The sequence below is a fragment of the Dunckerocampus dactyliophorus genome, chromosome 7 (assembly GCF_027744805.1).
Source record: "Dunckerocampus dactyliophorus isolate RoL2022-P2 chromosome 7, RoL_Ddac_1.1, whole genome shotgun sequence".
NCBI classification, from domain to species: domain Eukaryota; kingdom Metazoa; phylum Chordata; class Actinopteri; order Syngnathiformes; family Syngnathidae; genus Dunckerocampus; species Dunckerocampus dactyliophorus.
This window is the reverse complement of record NC_072825.1, coordinates 31,378,521-31,403,973: the sequence shown is the minus strand read 5'-3', so window position 1 is coordinate 31,403,973 and position 25,453 is coordinate 31,378,521. Positions and strand designations below refer to the sequence as shown.

Genomic DNA, 25,453 nt, shown 5'->3' with positions numbered 1-25,453 from the left:
GTAAAATTTTCCTCTGGGACGTTTGTTTGTCCGACATGAGGGCGTACTGTGGCGACCATGACGCCGCGTCCTAACACACTTCATGCGTAGAGGAGAATCATGTTGACAATTTAGCGGCATGGCAAGTAGGGGTGCGCATTAAAAGTGAAAGACAAGAAGTGTTTCTTGCGTCATGCGTTTATTCTGCAATTCAATACAAGCGGTCAACAAAGGTGAACCATCCGCTGCACAGGATCTTTACCTCTGATTGTGCAGCAGCAGTACAATGCTGGTCCGAAAGCGTCAATTTTTGTTACAATAAATGTTTGAAAACCGCCTGCATGGTTTGTGACTTTTTGTCCAGTCATATTTTTTCATTGTACTTCATGTTAAAAGCTCTTCTCATTGCAGTGAATTGGGTGTCTCGTGATGTTATCTTCGCTAACAGGTTATGAGGCGTATGGTGACGCTGGAGTCTTTGATGTCTGCTAAACTGTGGAGGCAGCTTTGTCATGGTAAAAAGAGTCATCCTTTTACCAAACATTTCAGTTGAGTTTTCAATAGTTGAAATTGCAGACCTTTTCTCCACAAAAAGTGAGAACTTTTCTTTTTCGTGTGATTTGAAGCTTCGTTCAGCCGAACATCTGTAACATTTATTTTCTTTCCCTGTAGTCCTCAATTCTCATTTTGTTTTTTTTATGTCACGTCCAGCAGCACAAAGCAGAACATCTGCCCCTCTCTCTTCTCCAGTGCTTTTTTTTAGGAGGGCACAAGCGCCACCGTTGTTAATTAGCAGCCTGTTCTGCTGCTGCGACGTAGTGCAAACGCCGTGGCAGGTGTTTATTATTCCCTGCCGTTGTGTTCCATACGATACACGGAGAGGCTTGTGTGGCCGTTTGGGGAGTCATAAGGCATTTTGTGTTGAGCGTGGGGTCAAACGTGGAGGGAGCCGTGCGGACACGCTGACATTTTGCACAAGTTGCACTTGCAGGACAAGTCCGATGTTTGGAGAGCCGAGGCACTGTTGATTGGCATAATGAAGAAGGGGAAGTATGCGCTCCTTGACAACCCCCGTGGAAAAAGACCCTTTCTGCTTCTGCATACATTTGCATAATTCTGCCATTTCCTTGTTTGTGCTGCAGCGGCATCAGATATGCTGTGTGAGACACTGCTCCCTTTTATGCTCTCTCACAAGGCCTGTTAATCTTCTACAGGCCTAATATTGTACTCTTCACAGCGTGCCCCTACCTTGGTAGCACACTAGGCCGCCCTGTCATTTGCAGAGCTGTTGATCTGCACACCGAGCAGTGCTTCCCATACATTTGTTTGTGGTGGCCCGCCACAAATACACTTAGCCCTCTCTCATAAACACATTATGACGGGACTGTCTGAGTGTAGCTGGTCAAGGGTTGTACACGCCTCATATGCAACTGGTCTGCCAGAGAATAAGAAGACTATATTTAGAAGAAGGCCCCTGTAGATTGTTGTTTTCAAAAGTGACAAACCTAGCAAAGTTTTTCTGGTTGTATTGGACCCTTTGGGAAACTTTAACATCATAGCACATACAGTATCGTTCTTAACGGGCAGCTGGTGCTGCTGTCTACTGAGCCCCCAAAGGAACATGGAGACAAAAAAATGGATGGGTTCAAAAAAACAAAGTATGAATATTTGCGAGAGAACACAAAACTTTTGCGAGAAAATGCAAAATGATTTACGTTAAGAGCATTGTGCTTCCGTGTTCAGGGCGGATGTTTGCGGTGAAACTTCAGATGAAGAATTTGCTGAGTTTCTGATATGATTGGTTGTTTACTTACGGGACAATCAGTGCACCCAAGTAAAAGAATGCGATGCATGCCTAATCAGTGTACCGGTCCCCTAAGAGATGTGTTTCCAGCAACACCAGCTTGGACCGGATGTTAGCATTTTATTTTCAAAAGACGAGCTGAGTAACATTGTTACAGTATCACTTCATACCTCTACATTTGTGCAGTCAGGGATGCAGAATCGAAATGATGATGTTGGCTGTGGCAGGAAGTGTGTCCTGTAGCGTCACATAGTTTTGCAACAGTAGGTATTTACTTTTTGATGCATCTGGTGTATAATTTTAGCAATAGGCGTGACATGCTCAATGACGCGTTTAAACACGACGTTGCTCACCACGGACAGGGGCTGGCCCTTCTCTCTTACAGCCAATGACTTGGGGCTGTTCCGTGGGACTTTCTCACGCGTTGTGGATTTCAGGAAGCAAAAATCATCACCTGTCTTGCACTCAGCTGCCATGTCTTTTTTTTTGGACATTAATGAAAAACATTCCCAGACGGCTGACGTCACTCCTGCTCCTTGCTAAACACACTAGCTCAAGCTAGCACACGCTGTCGTTGTGATCACGTGGGTTCTGATTTGAACAGCAACATCATGCTACGTTAGCCTATTTGCTGGAGAAGAAAAGAAAAGGATCAAACTTGCTCCCACGTCCGTGGTTGGCTGACCTCGGCCTTTATTTTAAGATGTACAGAGAAGCCTGCCTTTTTGTTGTTATTTGTGCATTTTTTACTAAAATTCTGTCACTCTAGGGACTAGGAACAATCCTTTTAAATGACTAGTGATGTTTTCTGTGAACCGTACTGAAAAAAGATGTAAATGGTTTGGTGCCTCTGTAATTGGCGTCTTTTGTTGTAAAATCAATCATGGCTGGTGCAGTTCAGCCAGTGTCGTTCTTTGCCACTGATGTATTTATCCCCACTTGGACCGCTAATGGAAACAGTCAAACATGTTCTGACTGGAAGTCTTTGTCTTGTTAAGGGAGCGTCTCTATTTTCTCTTTGTTTTTCTGGTCTCCATTGATTCCAGATTTGTACACATGGCGCTCGTTAATCTCACACCACAGCTTCAGAAAAGTAATGCTGTCACTGATTTATTTGGGTACTCAATTGTTTTGTGGATAAGTTAATAGAATAAGCAGTTATTTAAACGAGACTGATACAAAACAAAAAAAATCCCACATTTCTCTTCAAATGCACCACTTTCTGTGTTTATTACTTTTACTTGTTGTCAATGTCCAACACTGTCACACACGTCACTTTATGAGACATCGCCAACTACTGGCCTGGCATGCACATTGCATTCTTCATGCCTTCAGGCAGCCTGGGAATGTGTTTGACAACGTTGTCATCTGTGCGTGAAACGTTGTGTTTAGTACCTGAACGTGATGTGGATCATGTTTGTGTTTTCAGACTCCAGGTCTCTGGATGGACGAGGGAGTGGAACAGGGAAGTCCACACCAAAGGTCTGCCTCCTGGGGCAGTGCCGACCACCTCAAGGAGGTAGACACACACACACACACACACACACACACAACTTTCCAATGTTTTTTGGCCGATAGACGATGACACTCGCACAGCTGTTTCCAACATGTGTTTTTGTCATTTTTGAGGTTTTTGGTCTGGTGTCAATCTACAGTATGTGCCGGGTGCACCACTTGGAGCTATTAGATGTCCACCACAGTCTAAATTTAACATCCTTCTCTTCCTTCCCCCTGACCCGACTTTACCATTGTATCTCTTCATTGCTGTGTTTTAAGGTCTTTAACATTTCTTTAACATTGGTACGGGTGGACGGCCTCTGAAACGTAACACTGGGGTGGCACTGTTCCCTTGCTTGGGATTGAGATCACGATTCTCTGGGAGGATTTTCTTCACACTCACACACACACACCATGTTCAGCGCCTTGTACTTTTCACTTTTAAAGAAATCACACACTTTGTCTTTTGGCAAACCTTTCGGAACGAAAAGTGAGGGTCTGCTGTAATCCATCATGTCAAAAGCATGCCATTCTCATGCCAAAAAGTCCATTTATAATAACAATCATGGATTTGCGCTTTTCAAGGTACTTGACGGTAAAGTGAACACTGGTGGTATATGTACATCTGTAGCCTCAGCCGCCCTGTGGTAGTCTGACGGAAACATGGCTGCCAATTCACGCCTGGGGCCCCTCTGACCTCCACCAAACATTCATTCACTTTCATACACCGGTGGGGGCAGCACTGGAGGCAAGGTGGGCGACGTGTCTTGACTGAGTGAAGGGAGCGAGGATCGGGCCACCAACCTTCTGGTTTCTGGACGACCTGCTCTACCTCCTGAGCCACTGCTGCCCGAATTCATGCATTCACTTGTCCTGTGTGATGATGATAGCCAGACAGCCTCAATGGCCAGGGCGGTGGAGCCAACGTGTCCTGGTTGGTGCGGCGTGAGCCCTTGAGTAAAATGGCTGGAAAACATCCTCACTTATGTTGGTGTGAATCGAGATCGTAGTTTTTTTGTGCAGCCCTACATGACGCATTTCAAAGTCTCCAACTTACCACCACCTCCAAGCTGACAATTCCAGTGCCTTCACGTCTCCTTTTCCTCATCCTCTGGGATGACACGGAGGTCTGCCAGCTTTTTGAGAGCGTAGTGCTGCGCATTCAAAGTGTGGGAGGACGCCGTCCTCTGAGAAGAGAAGCTCTTTGTTGTGGCAGCAGTGAAGACCACACCTTTGTCTGCATTGTACAAGCACGTCTCTCAGGCACATAAAGGTCATCCTGTTTTTGCCCCCCTCCCCTCCAGCGTTAACTCAGTTCATGATCAGATGAGATGGCTGATTGAGTAGTGTTTCCCGCAGGACTGAAATGTATTGGTGGTGGTTGGTTGGTTGGTTGGGGAAATGAAGTAATGATCAAGTTTGCTTAATTGGCCACAAAGCAAAACAACTTTGTTTAGAACTACAAATGAACTTCCTTCTGTCACTTCTTTTGCGCCCTCGGCTCGTTGAGAAGAGCAACACATGCTTTCATGTCAGACTACATTTGTCACTAGTCTCTTTGACCAAGAGTATCTAGAGGGGAGTGGTCTGATTACTCGCTAAATACCGAGACAAAGTCATTAATCGCGGGGGCATGCCAGAGCCTATCCCAGCTGACTTTGGACGAGAGGCGGGGTACACCCTGGACTGGTGGCCAGCCAATGGCAGGGGACACATAGACAACCATTCACACTCACATTCATACCTATGGACAATTTAGAGTTGCCAATTAACCTAACATGCATGTTTTTGGAATGTGGTGGGGGGGGGGGGGGGGGGGGGACATGCCAACTCCACACAGAGATGCCCAATGGAGATCCGAACCCAAGTATTACAGATCTCCTGACTTTGTAATCAGGTACTCATTTAGTGCGGTTAACCCGACCGTGATCAGTGAATTTCCGCAAAGTAGGATTCCTTAATAGAAATCAAATATTTTCATAGTCAGAGCATAGAAAACCTGTTTACGACCTTCTAAATGTTTTTTTAACATTAGAGCCCTCTAGACATGAAATAACACCCCTATAGCTGCCTTTACATTTGTATTGCCCAATAAAGACATAAATAAGACTTGTGCTTGTATGTGTTGGTATAAATGTGTCGTCTAGGGTAGGACAGGAAGTGACATCGGGGGTTCAGAGTTGGTGTGGGGTACTGCAGCAACAGTAGCCTGTGTTTTTACCAGGGATTATTGGGCCTGTTGTAACCAAATGTCGTGTTATTGCATCCAAATGTTTATATTGCAAACCCAACCTGCCATCTTTCTTCTAGTCACCACATCCATGTAGCTTTTTTTTTTTTTAACTTCCAGCAGATCGCCAAGTTGAGACTGCAGCTTCAGCGCAGCAAACAAGTCAGCCGGCAGAGCAAAGAGCGCGACGCCACTTCTGCAACGCAACACACGCCACACGGCGCCTCGTGTCCCGCACAGGTCAGTTGCTGTCTTTGTACGATGCAACACCTTTTTCTATCTGCTATGACACTAATGCACACCAGCACGTGGGCTTACTTCCTGTAACTTTACTCAGATAAGTCATCAATGATCATCATTGTATGCTCTTGATGTATATTCTTAGTAAACCATTGAACTGCCACACAAACAAATATAAAGAAGAGCTGAGTCAAGGAGGAGCCCACATTCTACTTCACCTATGCCTGTGCGTCTCAAATAGTGGGGTGCGCAAGGGGCAGGGGGGACTTTCACAAAAACAACTGTCTGTGCCCTGGTCCGTTAGTCAAATAGCATTTTGGAAGAAAAAGTCCAATGTTGTCTTTGGTCAATCCAAAACTTTAATAAAGCTTAAAGATGAATATTGTATTTAAGAAAGTTATATACTTCATATTGAAGTTTCTACATGCTGTGTTGTTGCTGTGTGTGTGTGTGTGTGTGTGTTGGGGGGGGGGGGACATGACATGGACATGTGCGGACATGTATCCAGTGTGTGTGTTGTGATTGGCTAACAGCAGGTTGCCATGAGAGTTGGATGATAGTATGCAGTGTTTTTGTGCTCTGATATTCAATCTGATTGAGTAATTTCTATTTAAGATGATAGCCTCCACCCATCAAACAGCTCCTGAAACTGGATAGGCCACAATTTGATACCGCTGTGTTTGTTACGACTCTTGAAGGCTGATCTGTGTGCGTGTGTGTGTGTGTGGAAGACTATTATTCCGATAGTATTCTATATCTTGACTTACATATATTGTTGTAGCACAAAGGCTGTTCATCCACACAGTCAACAATCCCGCTGCCAAAGACGCTGATATGTCGAGTACCAAGCAGCGTGGAGGGCATCAACCACGAGCTGGAGAACGTCTTCATCAGAGAGGACTGGGAGCACGGTATACAGGTACATGAAGTACTACTAGTTAGTACAGTAGATCCTGGCCTGTTCGCGGTTTGACATTCCCTCCCCCGCATACTCGCAGATTGCTTTCTCTGCTTTAAATGATAAACTAGGCTTTTTATAGTAACTTAAACAGAAACTGCTTTGATGGCGCCGTCTAAAAAAAAAAAAAAAAAGTACTGCAGCTGTGAATCCAGCAGGGGGTGCTGTCTTACAAGTCAATTCACTCAACATTTTCCAGGAGGAAGATGTGCTGTCACTGTATGCCTTTTGTTGTTTATCAATGTGCAAAAGTCAACTGAAAATGTCTTGCAATACGTGAGGGAGGTATATTATTTCTAAGGTTTAGAGCAGTGGTTCCCCTTCAGACATTAATTGAAACCATGTACCCCCAACTCCTGCACACAAGAAAACAAAAACCTTTTTCAACTTGAAATATTGAACATAAGTGGTTAATTCATTTTATAGTAAGTCGTTCTGGTTTAAAAGTGTGTATTTTGCACGAGCACTGATAATAATAATGATATTCATCCTACATAGCTTTTATTTCATCCTTCCATAAGGACGGGTTTAGGGTTGGGCATCCATGGGAACCGGTACTAACATTGCCATTCCATGTGGTGCCTAGATTTGATGCTGATGTCACAAATAGCCGCGCCAACGAAGAAGAAGCCTAAAAAGTTTGACTTACCATCATAAAAAGAGAGGTCAAGTAAACGCATCGGGATTCATGGTGTGGAAGTACGTGAGTACCTCGTCTTAGATGCGCTACGTGGGACTTCCTCCAAGCGGTCAGAATCAGGAAAGTCCAACAATAAATGACGGTTCAGGGTGCCCGCTGATGAGGAAGTTGCGTGTAAATTAAGGACGGGAGCTTCGGCTCTAGGAGGTATGTGTACACAGCTAATCTCATTTAGCAACAGTCATGAAACCTTTTCAAACGTCGGGCAGCGTGGCTCAGGTGGTAGCTCGGTCGTCTCCCAACCTCAAGGTTGCGGGTTCGGTCCTGCGTCCTCCCATCATCATGTTGAAGTGTCCTTGGGCAAGATGCTGAACCTGACGCTGTGTCATCAGTAGGCTAACGGTGTCAAAGCGCTACCATTTACCATTTCATTTGACCTTTTTAAAATAAGAGCTCCATCCTGTTTACAAAATAAGGGTGTCGTGAAAATGGCTTAAACCAACATTGAGGCAGCATGGAGGTATGCGAGTGTTTGTTTGTGCATGTTTTCAAAAGTAAACATACTTTGTGAAAGTGTAGAAACGTGATAACATTTATATTCCACCTGGATGGTTTGACATTGAACATACTGCTTGGAAATACAACTGCGAGAAATTCATAGTTCACATCATGAAACAATTCATGGAGGAGTTCATTTTGTCCAAAAAGAATTCTGGTTAGCGCCCTCATTTCAACCATGCAAACTTCAAGACCCTTCATCAGAAGAGAGAATCGTTGGGAACCGTTCAAGTTGAAAGGATGCCCGACCAACCCTACTTGCACCCGCTTCGATTTATGTCTGCATATTCATTTGATAGGAAATTGAACAAACATGATGCAGCAGCATCCAAAGTACACAAAGAATAAAGCCTCATTTTCAAGGGACTCCCCACTCTCTCATCCTGACACGCATGTGTTGTACATAAATGAAACACTCTTAATGCATCAAAGTGAAAGCATCAAGCGTACGTACTTATGTGAACATCTTCATGCTCTGTCCCCTCCCTTCTTTCTTTGTGCGCTGTGAGGCATTCAGGTACACTCAGTGAGTGTTATTATTCTTTTTTTATTCACAATATGGTTGCCTTTTTCTTACCATTCACTGGGCGCGGGTCTCTGAACCCCGCGGACATGGTGGCTGTACTGTACCACACGTGACGGGGTCACGTTAACCCGTCACTCACTTCCTGACAGGCCACAGATGCTGCTGACGGACGGCGCGCCCCCTTCCCAGTCCATCGCTATAGCAACAGCGGGGAGACGCGTGACACCGATACACAGGCCCCCTCCAGCGGCGAGTCAAGCCCGTCGCCCCACCCCCTCAGCCCCGAACACCTGCACTCCCCCGACGGGAGCCCCTCCTCCGCAGAGGACGTGGACAAAGGTAAGAAGCGCTGTCATGCCGTTTATTCATATTTATTTTATTGAAGCATTCTACTATAATCTACTGTATTGTCTTCTATAATCTGCTGTGTTGTGCTATAATGCCACTTATTTTACTGTGTTTGACTATAACGTACTTTAATCTGGTGTGTTTGCAGACGGCGTGTGTAGTTCTCCTCTCCCAAAGTTCGCCACCTCACCCAAACCCAACAACAGCTACATGTTCAAACGAGAGCCACCAGAGGGCTGCGAGAGGGTCAAAGTGTTTGAGGAGATGGTGTAAGTAATATTTCAAATGTTTTGATGCATCTTTGCTGTGTTTGCTACTGAAAGGGGAGAATAAAGGACACGTCCTCCAGTTGTCTGTGTAGCAGTAAGTGAGGAAAAGAAATGTCCTAACTTCATTCAAAGTGGGAAAAAGCCCTCAAGTAGCGTCATTAAGCCAAGTATGACAAACTGATGTAAACTACAGCTATGAGAATAGGGATAGGGAGTTTTGATGTCATCAGATTGTGCAGGCGTACCTCACATGTTGCGTTCTTTCTAGGTCAGGACAATCCAAAGGTTTCCCCCTCTTCTCGTGTCCCGACAAAAACAAGGTCAACTTCATCCCACGAGGCTCCGCCTTCTGCCCCGTCAAGCTGCTCTGCTCCTCCCTCTTCTCCCCGGTGTCCTGCGCCTCCGTTGGCCCCGGCCCCCACGGCGACGACGCCCAGGCAACTCCCGCCACCCCCCTGCCACCGCCCTCTGACGCCGTCACGCACGGCCCGGAAGCCGAGACGGGAAAGGACGGCCCTGCGCAACTTGTCATCACCAGCTTGTCCTCAGGTATTTAAGAGGAAGATGCTTCTAAGGAGAAAAATACACACAAAAAAAGCTTGCACTCCGTTAGTCTTAAGTTTAGCCAGCAGGGGGTGCCCAAGCTCCAGCGTGTAGAGACTGGACCCATCCCCTCCCCCATCTGACTCATTACCACAAATAGCTTTTGCTTTGTTTTTAATGGCGTTCAAAGTTTGTCAGCTGAAACGTCCAATCAGCTTCTTAACACTTCCTGTTAGCGCAGCAGACTAACTTTTATATTATGGGATGGCCTCAGTCCACGTCGAGTTGTTTGTGTTGCAGCCACTATTTGCCTTCCTGCACGATCACGACGATCAGCAGTTTTTCTTAGCGAGAGGCTAAAAGACTGGAGAGAGGAGGGAAGGGAAAAAAAAAAAGACGACTCCGCTTCCCTGCTACACAGCGGTCTTTAATTGCGGAACAAAACAACTCAGGTTGGTGTGGAATGTTCTTGTTTGGACCGTCACCCTCCTTGGAGACAAGTTTGATACAAAGCCAATCAGCAGAGTGACATCACATCGTGGAACCTTTTTTTAAGCTTTCAGGTGCTACCACACGTTCCACAGGTGGTGATGTACACAAGCCCCACCCTCTTAAAGCGATAGGATGACAACGTACCAAAGCAAAGGGCCTGAGTAGGAAGCGTCATGTGTGGAGCATGGATGCTAATTGCTAACCCAGGTTGAAGTACGCACTTGAGCATGACATGATAAACACCCCCCTGCCACCTTTATTGTTTTTTACATTTAGATCACTTTGCAATTTGAAACAATCAAACGTGTACAATGAACAAAGTGCACAAAAAGAACCACTGAGGATTGAAGTGGTTGGGTGTGCACGTCTATGTGCGCACACAAGCACAGACGACCAACGTATGCAATGCATTCCACAACACACACTCACACTCTCAGTTTAAATCCTGATTGTGTCGCTGATATGCTGATTGTGTGCATGAAGCAACAGTGACTCACTTCCCCTGTGTAGTGTGCATCTGTGTGTTTTTTTCAATAAAAGACAAAAAAAAAAACCTACAAGAAGTTCCTTTTGTGACATTTGTATGCTAACTGTGCTTACTCATAAGACAACAACCCTCACACACACCTTGTCCAACATGTCATCTCAGTGTAGCTAATACCGCGGCACATGCAGCATGCATAAATCCAATCCAGTAGAAATATTTTCATCATGTTCCAAAACTCAGTGCCAACAATTTAAAGGGGTAGCTTGGATGTCTTGACATTAAGTTGTATGACATCCCCATCAGCAGTGACTCCCCCACCCCCACCCACCCACCCCATCTAATAAGAATTAAAACAAAAATAAAAAATAAAAATACAGGCCCAGAATCACAACTGAAGTACATCTAATCATCATGTGTCGTAAGCCAGTCTGAATAAATGAGTTTTTAAAAGAGATTTAAAAACTGACAACTCTGTAGTAGATCGTAGCGCAGGTGGAAGGGAGTTCCAAAGTGTTGGGGCAAACGAAGCAAAAGCATGATCCCCCCCAATTTTTGTATTTCATCTTTGGGACTTCTAATGTTGTGTGTTGAGAAGAGCGTAGGGCCCTGGAGTGGTGACGGACAGTTAAAAGCTCAGCCAAGTATGCTGGAGCAAGGCCATTATTGAACACTAAAATGGATTCTAGACTGTACCGGGATGGAGAGAACGGAGAACTGGAGTGATATGGGCGATTTTGGAGCATTAGTAGGAAGGCAAGCAGCTGTGTTTTGTACCAACTGGAGCCTGCGGAGGAGGGACTGATTTACTCCAGTGTAGAGGGCATTACAGTAATCAAGCCTCGAGCTGATGAAAGCATGAATTGCTTTTTCAAAATCTGTACTTGACAAAAAGGGCTTCACCTTTGCCAGCAGCCTGAGGTGGAAGAAACTTGCTGTGACCACAGAACTCATTTGCTTATCAAACTTTAGACTGGTGTCAAAAAACACACCACGGTTTTTAACGGCATAAGCAAAAAGAGGGGTGGGGGTGTTAAAATTGGTTTCACTGTGCGGTGAATTGGGAGTAAAAACAAAGTACTTCATTTAAATGAAGGAAATTCTGTTTGATGTCATGAAGGCAGCTATGGAAGGGAGCTAGTGCGTTTTTGTCACTGAGCATTACTGGTAGGTATAAAAATGAAAATGGATATTGTGTCTGGAGATGATTGGTCACAAGTCCAGTTATCCAGTCCAGGAGCGTAGTTCCGGGTAGTTGCTGGAGCAACAAGTAAGGAGTTTGGCTTCTCACAGCAATGCCATCAAAAGAGGAATGCATTAGCATCACAAAAATTCCTCCTCCAAAAAAACAACAACAAAAAAATTCAGACCTCACAAATCGCTCTGCATTATTTTTGTCTTTCGTCGTATCGCTGAGATGAAGATGGCTGCAACGCGTCACTTCTTCATCCGCTGTGGAACACAATGCTCACAGTTTCACGTTATTGTAATTACAGCACTAAAATATTCCTTTGAAATACCACACAATGTAACAGGATTAAAGTGGAACATATGTATTTAAAGTAAATAATTAAAAGCTTGTAATGTTCTATTAGTTCATAGTGCCAGGTCACACTTTTCCACAAACCTTTGTTTCCGGGTCATGTGATTGTCGTTAGCAACTTAGACGTTAAAGGGATAGTTGGGATTATTTGACGTGAAGTTGTATGACATCCCCATCAGCGGTGTAGTACATCAACAGCGACTCACCCCCCCACTTGTCTCCTAAGTCCAGTTCTGGTCAGATTTCCGCGAAGAAGAATGTAGTTCCAGGTCGTCGCTGGGGTTTCACAAATAAGGAGTTTGGCTTCTGAAAACAATACGCCTTCGAAAGAGTAACACATTTGCATCAGACAAATGTAGCACACAGTCATTTATGAAGGCTGATTTTTTCGAGTAGGCATTTTTGTGACGCAAATGTATAAAACCTTTTACAGTCTTGTAAGCCTGTATTAGACTCTCTGGAACTATGTTCTTCATCACCGAACTCCGACCAGAACGGGACTTAGGGGAGCAAGTGTGGGGTGAGTCGCTGTTGGTGGGGATGTCATACAACGTCATGTGAGAACATCCCAACTATCCCTTTAAGTGCTTGTTACTTGTTGTTCAGTGGCGAGTAAACCACTTGTCCTCCACGTCAGTAATATGGCCTTGCCGGCACCGCTCAATGCTAATGACTTTTGGCAACACATCCAAGCCCGATAACAGGACGTGACAAAGTATTTCCACGTAGTGGCCGTGCTGGACCTCCACTTTCTCTTATATTGTAGAATTTCAATGGTTTTGAACCGGTGACTTTTTCATACCGCGGTACACACCTTGAAACCGGTAACCGGCCCATGCCTACTTTGGGGCACCGAAATAGTGGCCGAATAAGATAGGATAATAAACAAGCACTGCTCTGCATGCGGGCCCATAATAAAATGCTTTGCTCTTTTGCAGCATTAGAGGCCGTTATTGCTCAGCACGTACTGTGGGTCCATAACACACGCACACAATAAGAGTGCACACTAATCACTCCACATCACTTTACTCCTTAAATGGTCAAGTCTGCATGCAACATGCAGCCAGTGCTAACATTAAATCATCTCACAAACAGCCTGTCATATACAAAATAGCGTATTTCCTCCTATAGTGGCTGGGGGGGGGGGGCTATACACACAACAGCAGAGAGCACCAGGCCTTTCACACAAGGAGGTACAGTGAATGGTACGCTAGAATCCATACCTCTAGCCAAACTTAAACTTCAGCTTTGCAGATGCCACATCTGTATGACGCCTGCAGCGACACACACACACACACACACACACACACACACACACACACACACACACACACACACAATGGGCTGCAATGAACATTTGTTTGCGTGGACGTAGCAGCTGGTAATTTAATGAGGGTGAGGCATCTATTTGAGGAGATACTGTCTTCTGTTTCAGTGTTACGGGTGACAACAGATGAGCGATGCAGCGTCATCATCAATGAGTCAGCAAGGTGTTCATTGTCAACAGTAGCAAAAAGAAGAAGGCTTCCTTATAAAAATACCCTGAGGTGGAAACACGTATTCATGAAGTAAAGCAAGCATATTCTTGTCATATGCTGGATTTTTTTTGGGCCCGCCAGCGCAAAGTTCCAGCAAAGTGGTCTTAAATGGCGTAGAAACAAGCAAGGGGGCAATAAGATACGCAATGCAGAGTCATCCTCCATGGAGGAGAGTTCCCTGGAGCCATGGGTGTAGCTCATGCTAAGGAAGTTAGCTCAGAACAACTTCCTGGCGACAACAGGAAGTGGTCTCGTTGAAATAAATGACAGCGTGTACCTTTCCAGTCTTTTCTTTCGTTGTCCAGAGAAGAGGCTACAGACGAGCTAGGCGTTATGAAGTTGGTGCTCAGCGTCACTTTTGCCCACCGCGTCCGGGTTGGCGAGGGGGTCCAGGTCGGCAAACAAGTTGAACCACGCCGAGAGGTCTTTGGATGTCCCGCCGGTCTCTGCGGAACCAGAAAAGACATGTTGACATGGCTAAAGAATACTGCACTACGCTAACGTTCTTGCCTTTCACTGCTGCCTTCTGATTGGCTCCTTGTGGGTGTTCCGTCACCGTGGCGACAGGATGTGGAACGCTCTCATCTGCACGTGATTCAAATGAAGATTGATCTTTAAGAGGTTTATCTTTGAGAGTTGTGTGTGTCTTCTGGGAGACCACCTGAGAGGTGCAGGTTGTTCTGGTCCAAAAGCTGAGATGGTAGAAACGGGGCCTGGGCGTCCGTCGCCACCTCCTCCCCCTCCCCCTCGTCTCCAAACACTTGTCTCCATTCCTGCGAGAAGTCGCCATCATGCAGTGACATTCCACCCAGGATCTCCTCCAGCAAGGCGAGGCTGTCCTTCTCCTCCATCGCTGACTCAGCTTCTCCTGAAAAACACGTCAACATAAACAACGCAAGCTGTAAGATGCTAGCTCTAATATACATCACGTGTCATGTCTAGCAGTAATACTCTTTCCAAATATACAGTATGTTCACGAATACCTCATCTTCAATATGGCCCATTACTAGTAAACAAAAAATGCATGTTTAAGCAAATTCTACACATGTAGTACACTAGGTCCCCAACTTACAAACATCCGACTTACAAACATTTGCGGATACAAACACAAGTCGACTGGTCTATATTTTATTTTATTTTGCCTTGTAGTACTCCATCAGTATTTCTACTGCTACTGCACATGCTTGACCAGTAGAGGGCACTGTGACCCTGCTAATGGGAACAACAGAGGAAGAGTTAGACTGGGGAGATACAGTGTAAAGCTAAATGGAAAGATAAATGATAGAACCCGGACAGAGCGTGTGATTAAAGTTTATGAAGAGTTAATAGGCCTGCTTAATTCTACACCACCCACAGAACACTACCTCTTTTAGAAGAGTCTAACCACCACCACCATTTGTCCTTTTTTTCAATAACTCCTCCTCCTCCTCCACAACGACGTATGCTCGACCACTCCTCTTCAAAGGTAAATAACATTTATCATTACGTATTATTATATCACTTTTATTATTGTTTTTTTCATTCATTATCCTGGTTTAATATTACTACTGCATCCAAACTCATATTTACATACATACACATGTACTGTATATGTATACACGTACATGTAGTACCTATATCATTGGTAATACTACCTTTTCCCCTACTTAAGAACAATTTGACATAAGAACGGTCGTCTGGAACCAATTGTGTTCCTAAGTTGGGGCCCGAGTGTATTCTATACAGGTCACTAGGTGTGCACAGTGGTACCTCGGTTAACATCCGCCACGGTTAGAGCCTTTTTCAGTTAACATTTTAAGGTGGTGGAAAAGGGAACCCAATCATGTGAACGAGGCACTTCGGTTGCAAGGCGTTGGCGGTGCTTTTATGGGTTTTACATTTGTCCAATTTGATGTTTTTGGTGAACATGGTTGTTGTCCAAGCGTGCCCACTACAGGTAAAATGTTAAATGTTCACTTCTCCAGTTCATATGTGGTGTTTGTGGCATTGTTTTATGAATGTAAAACAGACCTCTCTGCTTTTTTTGTGGCATGAGTGCAGAAACATTAAAAAAAAAGAAAAAAAAGGGATTGCCCTCCAAGCATAATCTCCTCTCCTATTATTTTGTGTATGTAAAACTATAATTATCGTCTATAAAATGTGTTTTGTGTTAACATTTTTGGGTGTCTGTGGGAACATTAGCTTTGGTTTGAGTCCGACCTTCTGGAAGAGATCAATAACGGCTAGGCGCCACCGTCAGGAAGGAAGTGTTGTGGGAGAGAGCGAGGAGGAGACAAGTGTACCAGCTGAACTGTGTTGGACGTGAGCCCTCCTATTGGCAATAAAACGTCAGTCTGACTCTGGAAGAACGTTGCGTTACGTTAGCCACCGCAAGAAGTCCCAGAGGTAAAGAAAACAAACAAGGAACTCCAACGCTAACGTGTCTATGTTGTGTCTCATTTTCTTTTCTTATGCCTACCATATTCGGTAAAGGTGACTAATGGGTTGTTATGTCATGTCTTGAGGGGTCTAATAATGTTAAAAACTCTATTTAGAAGGTCATAAAACTTGTTTTCTACATTCTAACTATGAAAATATCCCATTTATAAATAAGGAATCCTACTTTGTGGAAATTCACTTATCACGGTCGGGTGTGGAACCAATGAACAGCGCTACACGAGGGACTACCATAAACACTCACCGCCACCTTTCATTATCAAAATCAAAATAAAGAATCCAATAATAAAAACCTGTGATGGTTTAGCGTTGTAGTTTCCTACCTTCTCTTGATGAACTGTCATTCCCCAGTGAGACGAGTCTGTAGAAAATGAAATAGATTTTAAAGACATTTTATGACACAAAAGGTCGTGTGTGCTTGTGATGACGTCTTCTACTTACAGTTCATCTTGGTCTTTTGTCTGACATTTCTTCTTTTTCTTCTTCTTGGCTGGACGCTCTGCTGGTTCCTGCTGATAGTCATGTAGGGAAATGGCTTTAAGGCCACGTGCGAGCTCGGGACCATGAGCTGTATAAAGCAGAATGCTGGTGTATTGGAATTGGAGCAGGTCAAGGTGTGCACACCTACTAGCCAGTTTCCTTTCCTTAAATCGGACCAAAAGGATGAAAACAAACAAGCAATGTGGTCAAATATCCTTTTTTCCATGCGGTTACGTAATTGTGCATCCTAATAACTGTGCGCTAAAAAGTCCAATGGTGACTTGAACTTCCTTAGATCTTCACCTTTGAGCTTCATGAATACTCAGGATGAACTCAAAGGTTTTCATTCCCAACGTTTATCCTCAACAATACAACTCGCCTGCTACGTAACCCTTGAGAGGCACAAAGAGGCGATGTTGCAACTCTCCACTAACGCATAAAAATGGCCGCCAGGTGGCAGGAGTGGTGTTATATTTGTAACTAGATTGTTATTTTTTTGTGTGGTTTAGATATTTGAGGTGTCACAAAAGCAAAACCTTTTTGTGTTAAAGTGAAATCTTTTCACAAAAAGCTGCTTTTCTCCCTTTTCTAGTCGGGAAGTGATATTTTCCTGAAACTTACTCACGTGTACGAAGGAAAGGCTCTTTCTTTTCGTGATCTTTCTTTTGGTTCATGTTCTTTTGGCTCCATGTTTGTATAGAAGACAATATTCTGTTTGCTACTGAAGGGGTTGTCTTCTGGAAAATGGCTGGGATTGAAGGAGTTCATAATTCCGCATGCAAGGTTGTTCAAATGGCGTCCGTGGGTGGAATCCGGCCCATGAATGACATCAGAGCGGGTCCAGTTTAAAACTAACATTTTTGCACCCTTGTTAAACTGGTAGGTTGCGACCCACTTTTCGGTCAGGGAGCTATTTTTAGTGGGTTGCGGGTCTTTGCCTGCGCCTCGTGTTGTTGTCTGTGCCATTTGCGTGCTCGGCCGCCACGAGGCGCGTGTCTCAGCAGCCGCCTAACCGTTGTGGTCCCTTTAAATGTAAGAAATTTGGGTTGCTGCTTGTCACCGGTGGGTGATGGTGAGTCCCGAAGCCAAACCAGTTGACAACCACTGAAATAGAGGATCTTTGACCAGCATTTTTGCTGCACCAGACCTTCATTAAAGAAATGTAGTACAAAATGTTTTTTTTTTTTGTAAAAAGCCTAAAAAAAACATGATATGTATTTAAAGCTAAAGGTTTGTGTTATTTTTACCTATTAGCATCAACATTTCAACTTTTTCCCGTGACATTATGCTTTTTGCTCTATTTTTACCTGTTTTTTTGTTCCATGTGCCAATAAAAAAAATGAGCCACGATCACAAACGGCCCCCAGGTCACACTTTGGACACCCCTGCTTTTAAAGGTCTTCATCAGAGTTGAGCGTGTGGCTTCAACTCCGAATCGATGCGTTACAACAGTTATTTTGATTGCAAATGTTGATCTGAAATCCAAGAACAAAGTGTTTGCGGCGATGGGCTGTCCGCCCTCTGAAGGAGTCGGAAGCGCAGGCCGACCAGTAACGCCCCTCATGGCCAGCGAGGTTTGAGGTGCACGTCATGCTACGCAAGGGAGGGTTTGTAGGGGATCCACTGGTGCCCCCTCACACAGGCGCATCATCAGACTGGACTGGAAACTGAAAGCGTCAAAATGCAAGAAAATACCTACCTGGAGACAACAAAGGGCTCTGTCAAATAGAGGATCTTTGACCAGCATATTTCTGACTATATAAGCTCTTTGGTGACGTCCCAGGTAAGTCAGAGCTTTGTACTGAGATGATATACAACATAAGCTTAAAAGTGAATAACGGACCCCAGAACAAACTGACAAATGTTCTGACCTTCACTGCAGAGAGTTCAGAGCGCTGACACCCATTGAAGCTCTCGTGAATGGCCGCCATGGTGTGAGATGTCTTCTCCCAGAAGTGCAACAGTGTGGTCTGAAAGGCACGTCAACACAGTCAGTCATGGCGGACCAGACACGGACACGGTGGGTGTTGGTGTGCACCTGGTAGGAGGTGAGGACGTGGGAGAGTAGGTTACAGCGACTTGCTCCCAGCAGGTCCACCTTCTGACACACGTCATTCTTCAGCTTGTCAAAGCTTGTCTTGGTGGTGCGCACCTGGGCCTGGACCTGACACACAAACACACCACAGAGTGTCAGTCCCACCAACCCATGTAACCCATGCATGCTTCTGAATCCAGAACCCATGTAACCCATGCATGCTTCTGAATCCAGAACCCATGTAACCCATGCATGCTTCTGAATCCAGAACCCATGTAACCCATCCATGCTTCTGAATCCAGAACCCATGTAACCCATGCATGCTTCTGAATCCAGCCTACCGGACATTTCCCAGTGTTTGATGTTAAACCTTCTACATGGAAGCCATAGCCGGCAAAAGGATTTGGAACGTTATTTCTAAATGATGGCAAAGATTCCAATGGCTTCTGAAGCGGGGGCATCTCTGAGTCATTGCGGTAATCATAGGGACTACGTGACAGCAGCTCCAGGAAGACCAGGCGTGGCGAGAAAGCAGATTGGGCGGGGGTCAACATTTCTACAACAAAGCTCGTCAGAAAAGTCCAATTTTAAGTCAGATTGAACATTTTATGGTTGTTTTTTCTGTCTGGTTTCTGGGTGTCTTATTCAGTAAAAACCTGTGAAATGCAACTTGCCTTTTTTGCGGTCTTACATTTTTAGCATTCAGTAATGCGGTGCTGCTGAAGCACATACAGCAGATTGCTAAAATAGGACAAATGATGACACGCAGAGCATTCAAACGTTAGAGCTGTTAGATAATATATGGACAGTGGAACCATTTGTTCCAAAAGGTCCGACAAAAACCGAATCGTCCAAAAACAAAAATACAAACAAAAACTACATTTTCAATAAATAACTACACAGGAGTTTTACATGTGGAAAACAATGTGAAATACTGCTGAGGAATGGATGGAACTTGTTGGTGCATACTTCCCGTACATCCTGAAAAGCAATTCAATCATGTTTCTCACCAGCTTTATCAAATTGCTGCCACTCACGTTCTTTGGCCCCATGGAGGGTTATTTAGCAGTCACACTCTATAGCAGGGATGTCCAAAGTGTGGCCCTGGGGCCATTTGTGGCACACGGCTGTTTTTTTATTGGCCCGCGGCACATTGTAAAAATAATTTTTAAAAAATAGCGCAAATGACAAATTCAGCAAGAATAAGCTCAAAATATTAAGAGAAAAAACTTAATCTAACAAGAAAAGGTAGTAACTTTGTGAGAATAACTTAATATTGTGAGGAAAAAAAAAATCACAATTTTACTATCATAAAGCTGAAGTATGCCAAACAAACAAAAGAACGCGTAAAGTTGTCATTTTTTAGGTTGTGGAAAAAGTTAGTGTCATGAAAATAAAGTTTGGACCCCCCTGCTCTACAGAAATGCATGGACAGTGAAACAGTGACGTGTAGGCTGCTTTGCTTAGGCACTCCAAATGTTGTGGAACGTTCCAGTGCAGGCAAACAGACTACAGTCAAACCTGTCTTAGCGGCCACCTTTATAGAACTGCCACCTGCCTATAGCAGCCACTGAAAAATCCCCCGCAACAAATGTACATGTTATAGACCCTGTGTATAGCAGTCACCTGTCCAACGCGGCCAGCGGCCACCCATTTTGTCACCCTTGGTCAATATCTGACCGCATATAGCGGCCAAATTACCAACTCAAGTAGAAGCTTCATGCACGAAAAAGTTTTGTTTTTTAACCAATGATTTAATTACTGAGTCCTAGCTCAGTCACAATCATTCACAAGATCCACACAAACTGTCAGTTGTTCCACATAAAAAAGCCGTCTTCTTTTGAGCTTGTTGCAGACAGTGACACCGTTTATTTCCTGGTGTGCACTGGTCAATACTGTAATGCCGCTTGTTGTGGGGAAGGAGAGACTCACGTCGCCGATGCACTTTAATGGCTTTATTAACAGCGGAGAACACTGCAGGACTTTACATCCACGCCAACATAAACACACTTCCCAACTCTCTCCAAACTCACAGCTAGCACTGAGCCTAGCTCTCCTGCTCGGGACGCCCACCGTCACTTCCTGTCACTTCCTGATGAACTAAAGCTGTAATGACACTCTGCCGTATAAAAAGTAGCACAGCTTTGTTCTGTGGGTGGTGTAGAATAACAAGCGTAGTTGTTCTTCACAACTTTTATCCGCAGTCCCACAGTGCCCTCTACTGGTCAACATGTAACAGTATAATTATATGTATCTGCAAACACAACAAGCTTCTAATCACAGACATGTTAATATGTGCGCGCACAAATTCAAAATGGCCACCAACCTGTCTATAACGGCCACCTGCCTATAGCGGCCACGTTTGCCGTTTCCCTCTAGTGGCCGCTATAGACAGGTTTGACTGTATTTGGTTACGTGCAGTACTGTACAAACACAGAGGCAACATTTTAGTGAAAACCTTCAATGAGAACCCAATCATACAAAAACTGGAGCAAACAAAAACTGAGGTTTGACTGTATATAACCTGGCCCCCCCTGTGAAATGCCAGGGCTGTCAATCAATTAAAATATTTAATTGCATTTGTTCAGTTAACTTGTAATGAATGGCAGCTAGAAAGACGTTTTTATGTATAATAAGTGAACCTGAAAGATCACACCTATCAACATGAGACTGGATAATACGCTTGCTTTATGCATTTTTTTTTAAACTGCTCAACACAAAATGGATGTGAATGTATAAAAAACAAACAATGTACAACATTGGTAAGGTGAGGTCAACTGTCCATCAGTCCCGTATTCTATTCAAGCTAATCATTTCACTAAATAGAATTGGGACCAACATTACGAATAAAAGGTTTGCAAAAACACTCACCAACTAAGTGAAACGAAAACAGGGTGTTAGAAGAATACATTTTGACACCTTTTTTGACACCTGGGCGTTTGAGAGTGGATGTAGTCCGTGACAACTCAACTCACAGCAACAGTAGCTACAAATAACTTTGGTGCTGTTGAGAGAGCTGTCTGCCAGGGCTTAGAAGCTAAACTTACCATTCAAAACATTTGCTCCTGCGTTTCCTCAAACTACAGGCCGAGGGTCAAACAGACAGTGTGCACGTAAATCGTGTGTCAAAAGAAATTGCGCCGTTAAAAGGAAAAGTCCAATTTTGACAGCCCTCGCAACCTGCGAGTCAAAAAGTTTGCCCACTCCTGCACTAACCTTACGGAACTTCTCCATCTGCTTGTGTGTGTCCGGGTCCAGCTCCTGGGAGACGTCCTTCATCCACAGAAGTGCGCCGCGGTACTCCGTCCTGGACTGCTCCATGCGATTGACCGTCAGCCACGTGTCCGAGATGGCCCTGAAGCGGAAGGTCTCCACTTCTTGGTACAAACGGCACAGAGGCTTCCTCAGGGCCAGTCTGTGGGGTGCAACGACCAAAATGACACTACTACACACTCTTTTTCTCTTCTGAAGCTGTAGATGACATGCTCCTCACCTCTGCTGTGAGGAGAAGCAGATAGCTTTGCCTGTGGCCTGCATGATCTTTCCAGCCTTGCTTTTATCCTGAGAGCCCTGAGAACGCAGGAAACGACCCAACTCGCTCTCCTCCTGGGAAAGAACTGCAGAGGAACGCACCGCTTCACTCGTGAACAGTTCAACTAAAACCGCAGTGTATGGTCATCAGTCGGAATTGCATCTTACAGCAAATCCTCCTCTGATATTGCTCGATGACCTTCAGCAGCTCCATGCAAGTCCTCTGGATGGAGTGAAACACCTGAAAATCCACAGGCAAAAAAATGCAATTTGTATGCATTACTTTCAGAAAGATCTAGAATAAGTCCCAATGTTGCTCCTTCTTCCGAAACTGGCCTGAGAATGTTCTTTTCTATTAAAACAAGATTGAATGCCACATAGCAAGTGCAGGAACCATCAACTAGGTGGACCACAATTCACATGCAGCGTGTTCTCTGCAGTGGCAACATACAGTCACTAGATGGCAGTATTCAGTTGGACGGGTGCTGGAGTACACTGCTGAGGGCAAAGACCAAGCGTTTTTAAAATTACATATTTTGGTGTTTTCCTTTTTCACCATATGAAAAATACAGACATAAGCATTACCTACATGACACAAGTGTAACCATCTTAGGTCTGCGCCCCACAGCGTGCTCGCTAAAGAGACATTCTGAATACATTTGATGCGGCTTCAAAGCAAATCCTACGAGGAAGGGCAGCATCTCCCAGCAAGAGGAAGCGTACCTCCAGTTTTCCATCCAGGTCAGCGTCTGACGCCACCACACATTCATCCTCCTTCTTCCCGGTGACCCTGATGAGCGTCTGCTTGGTTTTCCAGTACCTCTGCTGAAACCTGCTCACCACTGATGAGTCCTGGCCCAGGATGAGGCGGTCCAGGGGGTCTCGGGAGTAACCGCTACAGACACATTATTGTTATCTTTATAATCATGTCGGATGTGGCCACAGTCATGTTACATCATATGTGTCTGTACTCACAAGCTGCCTTCCTCCATCGTTTAGGATGGCCTGTAGGGTGATTCAACTACGTTATAGATAATTTTATGTTATGGCATACATTATGTGTGAACGCTGAGAGATACAAACCAAAATTCCAAAAAAATGAAAGAATTGAGGGCAATCACCACATGGTGTGAAAACATGCCCCCTAGTGGCACTGAGCCGCATACGCATTAGACGCTTAGTAAAGTAAGTACTGTACCGCTCATACAAGCTATCTGCAAATGGAAAAAAGTCCAGTATTTTGTCTTTAAAGTGTCTGCGGTGAAAAAAACAATAAGTGGCCTCTCTACCGTTGACCAGTTTTCACCGAGGAACAGATTAGTCTATATGTTTAACTCTCCGCATTCAAAAAAACAACAGTTCGGGGTGCATATTAAAGTTTGTGTGAACGCAATTAGAGGAAAATAATAAAGGTTTTCACTTACAATAGCGTGCAACTGACTTTCACACGGTAGTTATCCACTTGGCTACACTGCGTTCCCATGTAAACAAAACAATCTTCCGGAAGACGTCAAGTTTGTCGTCAAATATATCATTTTGGAATAGCACACTATTAATCAAAAATAATTTGTGGTGATATATTATGTAAACATAATACTTCTGTTAAAGCTAAAATCACTAGCGTTATTAGACTGGTGCCTGACAAACAGCGACACTTAAGACATGTCGTCAGCATGTGGACGCTAAGGTGAAACGTTAAGGAGTAACTACTGGAAGGTTTAGACAACATCACCATACCGGCGAAATTCCACACTATGAATACGTTTGTTAGGAACTTAAAGTGCTAAAGCGAAAACGACCTAGGCTATAGATCATGGAAATTGCTACTAATAAAATGGTATAGATAACATAACCATACCAGCAAAATTACACACTACGGTGAATAAGTTTTTCAGGAAGTTAAAGTGCTAAAACAAAAGCTAGCCCCACACACACACACACACACACACACACACACACACACACACACACACACACACACACACACACACACACACACACACACACACACACACACACACACACACACACACACACACCTCATCTAACTTACCGGTGCACTAGCGCCTCCTGGTGTTCCGGAAATTCACGGAAATTGTTACTTTGCAGCAACCGGAAATAAACATAGGGTATTGGGAAACAATTGTTTACATTTTGTGTCTATAAAAATATGTTTAAATTCTACATAATAAATACGTGCATATTTTAAGTTAAAACGCTAAAGCTAGCTCGGACGTGAACAGCTGAGCACTTTAACGGTGGCTAATGGCTTAGTCAGTGAACTATCGCCCCCTTGTGTTCCGGAGGGCCAAATAAACTTGCTGCTTTTGCATCAACAACAGAGATAAACACTGGCTACAGGTAAATGTCGGTTTGGATTTATATTAAACTATACTGATGATGATTTTCTATTTTAGCTGTTAGCACATGTAATATTTGCTTTGCCCAAACATAATTGCATGTATGAATCCGAAGAGACTCTATTACTGTATATACGTTAGACATACATTTGCATGTGACTCTTGTAATAATAAGTGCCACAGCGTTAAAGTTATGACACACGTGTAGATGTTATCATTAAAACGCCGACGGCGCCTATCGCATCATCTGCTGTCAATCACCGTAATGACATTAATCAATGGTGATAATTAGCTGCAGCCATGTCACGACTCCTAATCGATCACGAAGACGCCTCATATTGTGCACGCGGATGACAACACCACAAACACGCATAAATATAACACGTTATTTGCCCAATGACCACCGTACAATAACCATTGATTAATGTCATGTGTAGGGTTGGACGACGATGAGTCACATGCACCGTGAACGCGGAAGCCTCCGTATTTGACAATCTTCACAGACATGTTTCTAAAATCATGACAAACGACAGGAATCACGTTGACACGCACCTCGGAGAATTGTTGTAGCCTTAAACTGCTGCCACGGTTCATTCCACGAACATCTGCCTCATCATCATCATCAACACCGCATCTCGATGACGTCATACAGGGTGCATCCACCCGCCCCTTCCTCTGATTGGCTGCTCGATAGTTTGTCTTCCTGTGCAAATAAAATGTACGCATAATAAGCACTTATTGTTTGTCTTGGTGTGGACTGGATTGAATGGCCGATGGATGAAACTAATCTGATACTCTGATGGTGTAATCTGATACTTTGATCTCCTATCAGAACACAGCGATGGAGAGACATTGCAATAGATCTAAAGTACAATGACAACAAATGTGTTCTTTTAAGTTTTAAGTTTTAAGTTCCTCTTCTTATTCTTAATAATATTAATGCTGGAGTTAAATGATTTTAA

The 25,453-nt window shown here is 44.2% G+C and overlaps 2 protein-coding genes across 11 annotated transcripts in view; one reads left to right on the top strand and one right to left on the bottom strand.

Moving 5' to 3' along the window:
* LOC129184796 (glucocorticoid-induced transcript 1 protein) overlaps positions 1-16,592 on the top strand; it is a 31,430-nt gene extending 14,838 nt beyond the window's left edge. For 2 of the 3 annotated variants that reach the window (XM_054781126.1, XM_054781125.1), the window contains exons 4-9: positions 3,213-3,302; positions 5,631-5,750; positions 6,532-6,669; positions 8,582-8,771; positions 8,929-9,049; positions 9,318-16,592. In XM_054781126.1, coding sequence (XP_054637101.1) covers positions 3,213-3,302; positions 5,631-5,750; positions 6,532-6,669; positions 8,582-8,771; positions 8,929-9,049; positions 9,318-9,606 — 948 coding nt within the window. In that variant the 3' untranslated portion in view covers positions 9,607-16,592. The remainder of the gene's footprint in view (positions 1-3,212; positions 3,303-5,630; positions 5,751-6,531; positions 6,670-8,581; positions 8,772-8,928; positions 9,050-9,317) is intronic. The other variant, XM_054781127.1, reaches the window with a different exon arrangement.
* ica1 (islet cell autoantigen 1) lies at positions 9,515-25,145 on the bottom strand. Of its 8 annotated transcripts, XM_054781117.1 has the most exons (14): positions 25,044-25,145; positions 23,107-23,136; positions 22,855-23,026; positions 22,300-22,372; positions 22,094-22,217; positions 21,817-22,015; positions 18,604-18,729; positions 18,437-18,535; positions 16,527-16,729; positions 16,409-16,446; positions 14,311-14,517; positions 14,160-14,234; positions 13,927-14,095; positions 9,516-12,020 (listed from the first exon to the last, which is right to left on the bottom strand). In XM_054781117.1, the coding sequence occupies exons 2-13, from the start codon at positions 23,121-23,123 to the stop codon at positions 13,974-13,976; spliced, it is 1,455 nt and encodes a 484-aa protein (XP_054637092.1). In that variant the 5' UTR covers positions 23,124-23,136; positions 25,044-25,145; the 3' UTR covers positions 9,516-12,020; positions 13,927-13,973. The 8 variants fall into 8 exon arrangements, with proteins under 8 accessions (XP_054637091.1, XP_054637099.1, XP_054637097.1 ...); XM_054781116.1 differs by having other exon boundaries at positions 9,515-14,095; XM_054781124.1 differs by having other exon boundaries at positions 9,515-14,095; positions 16,527-16,653.
* Positions 25,146-25,453: the final 308 nt, after the last annotated feature.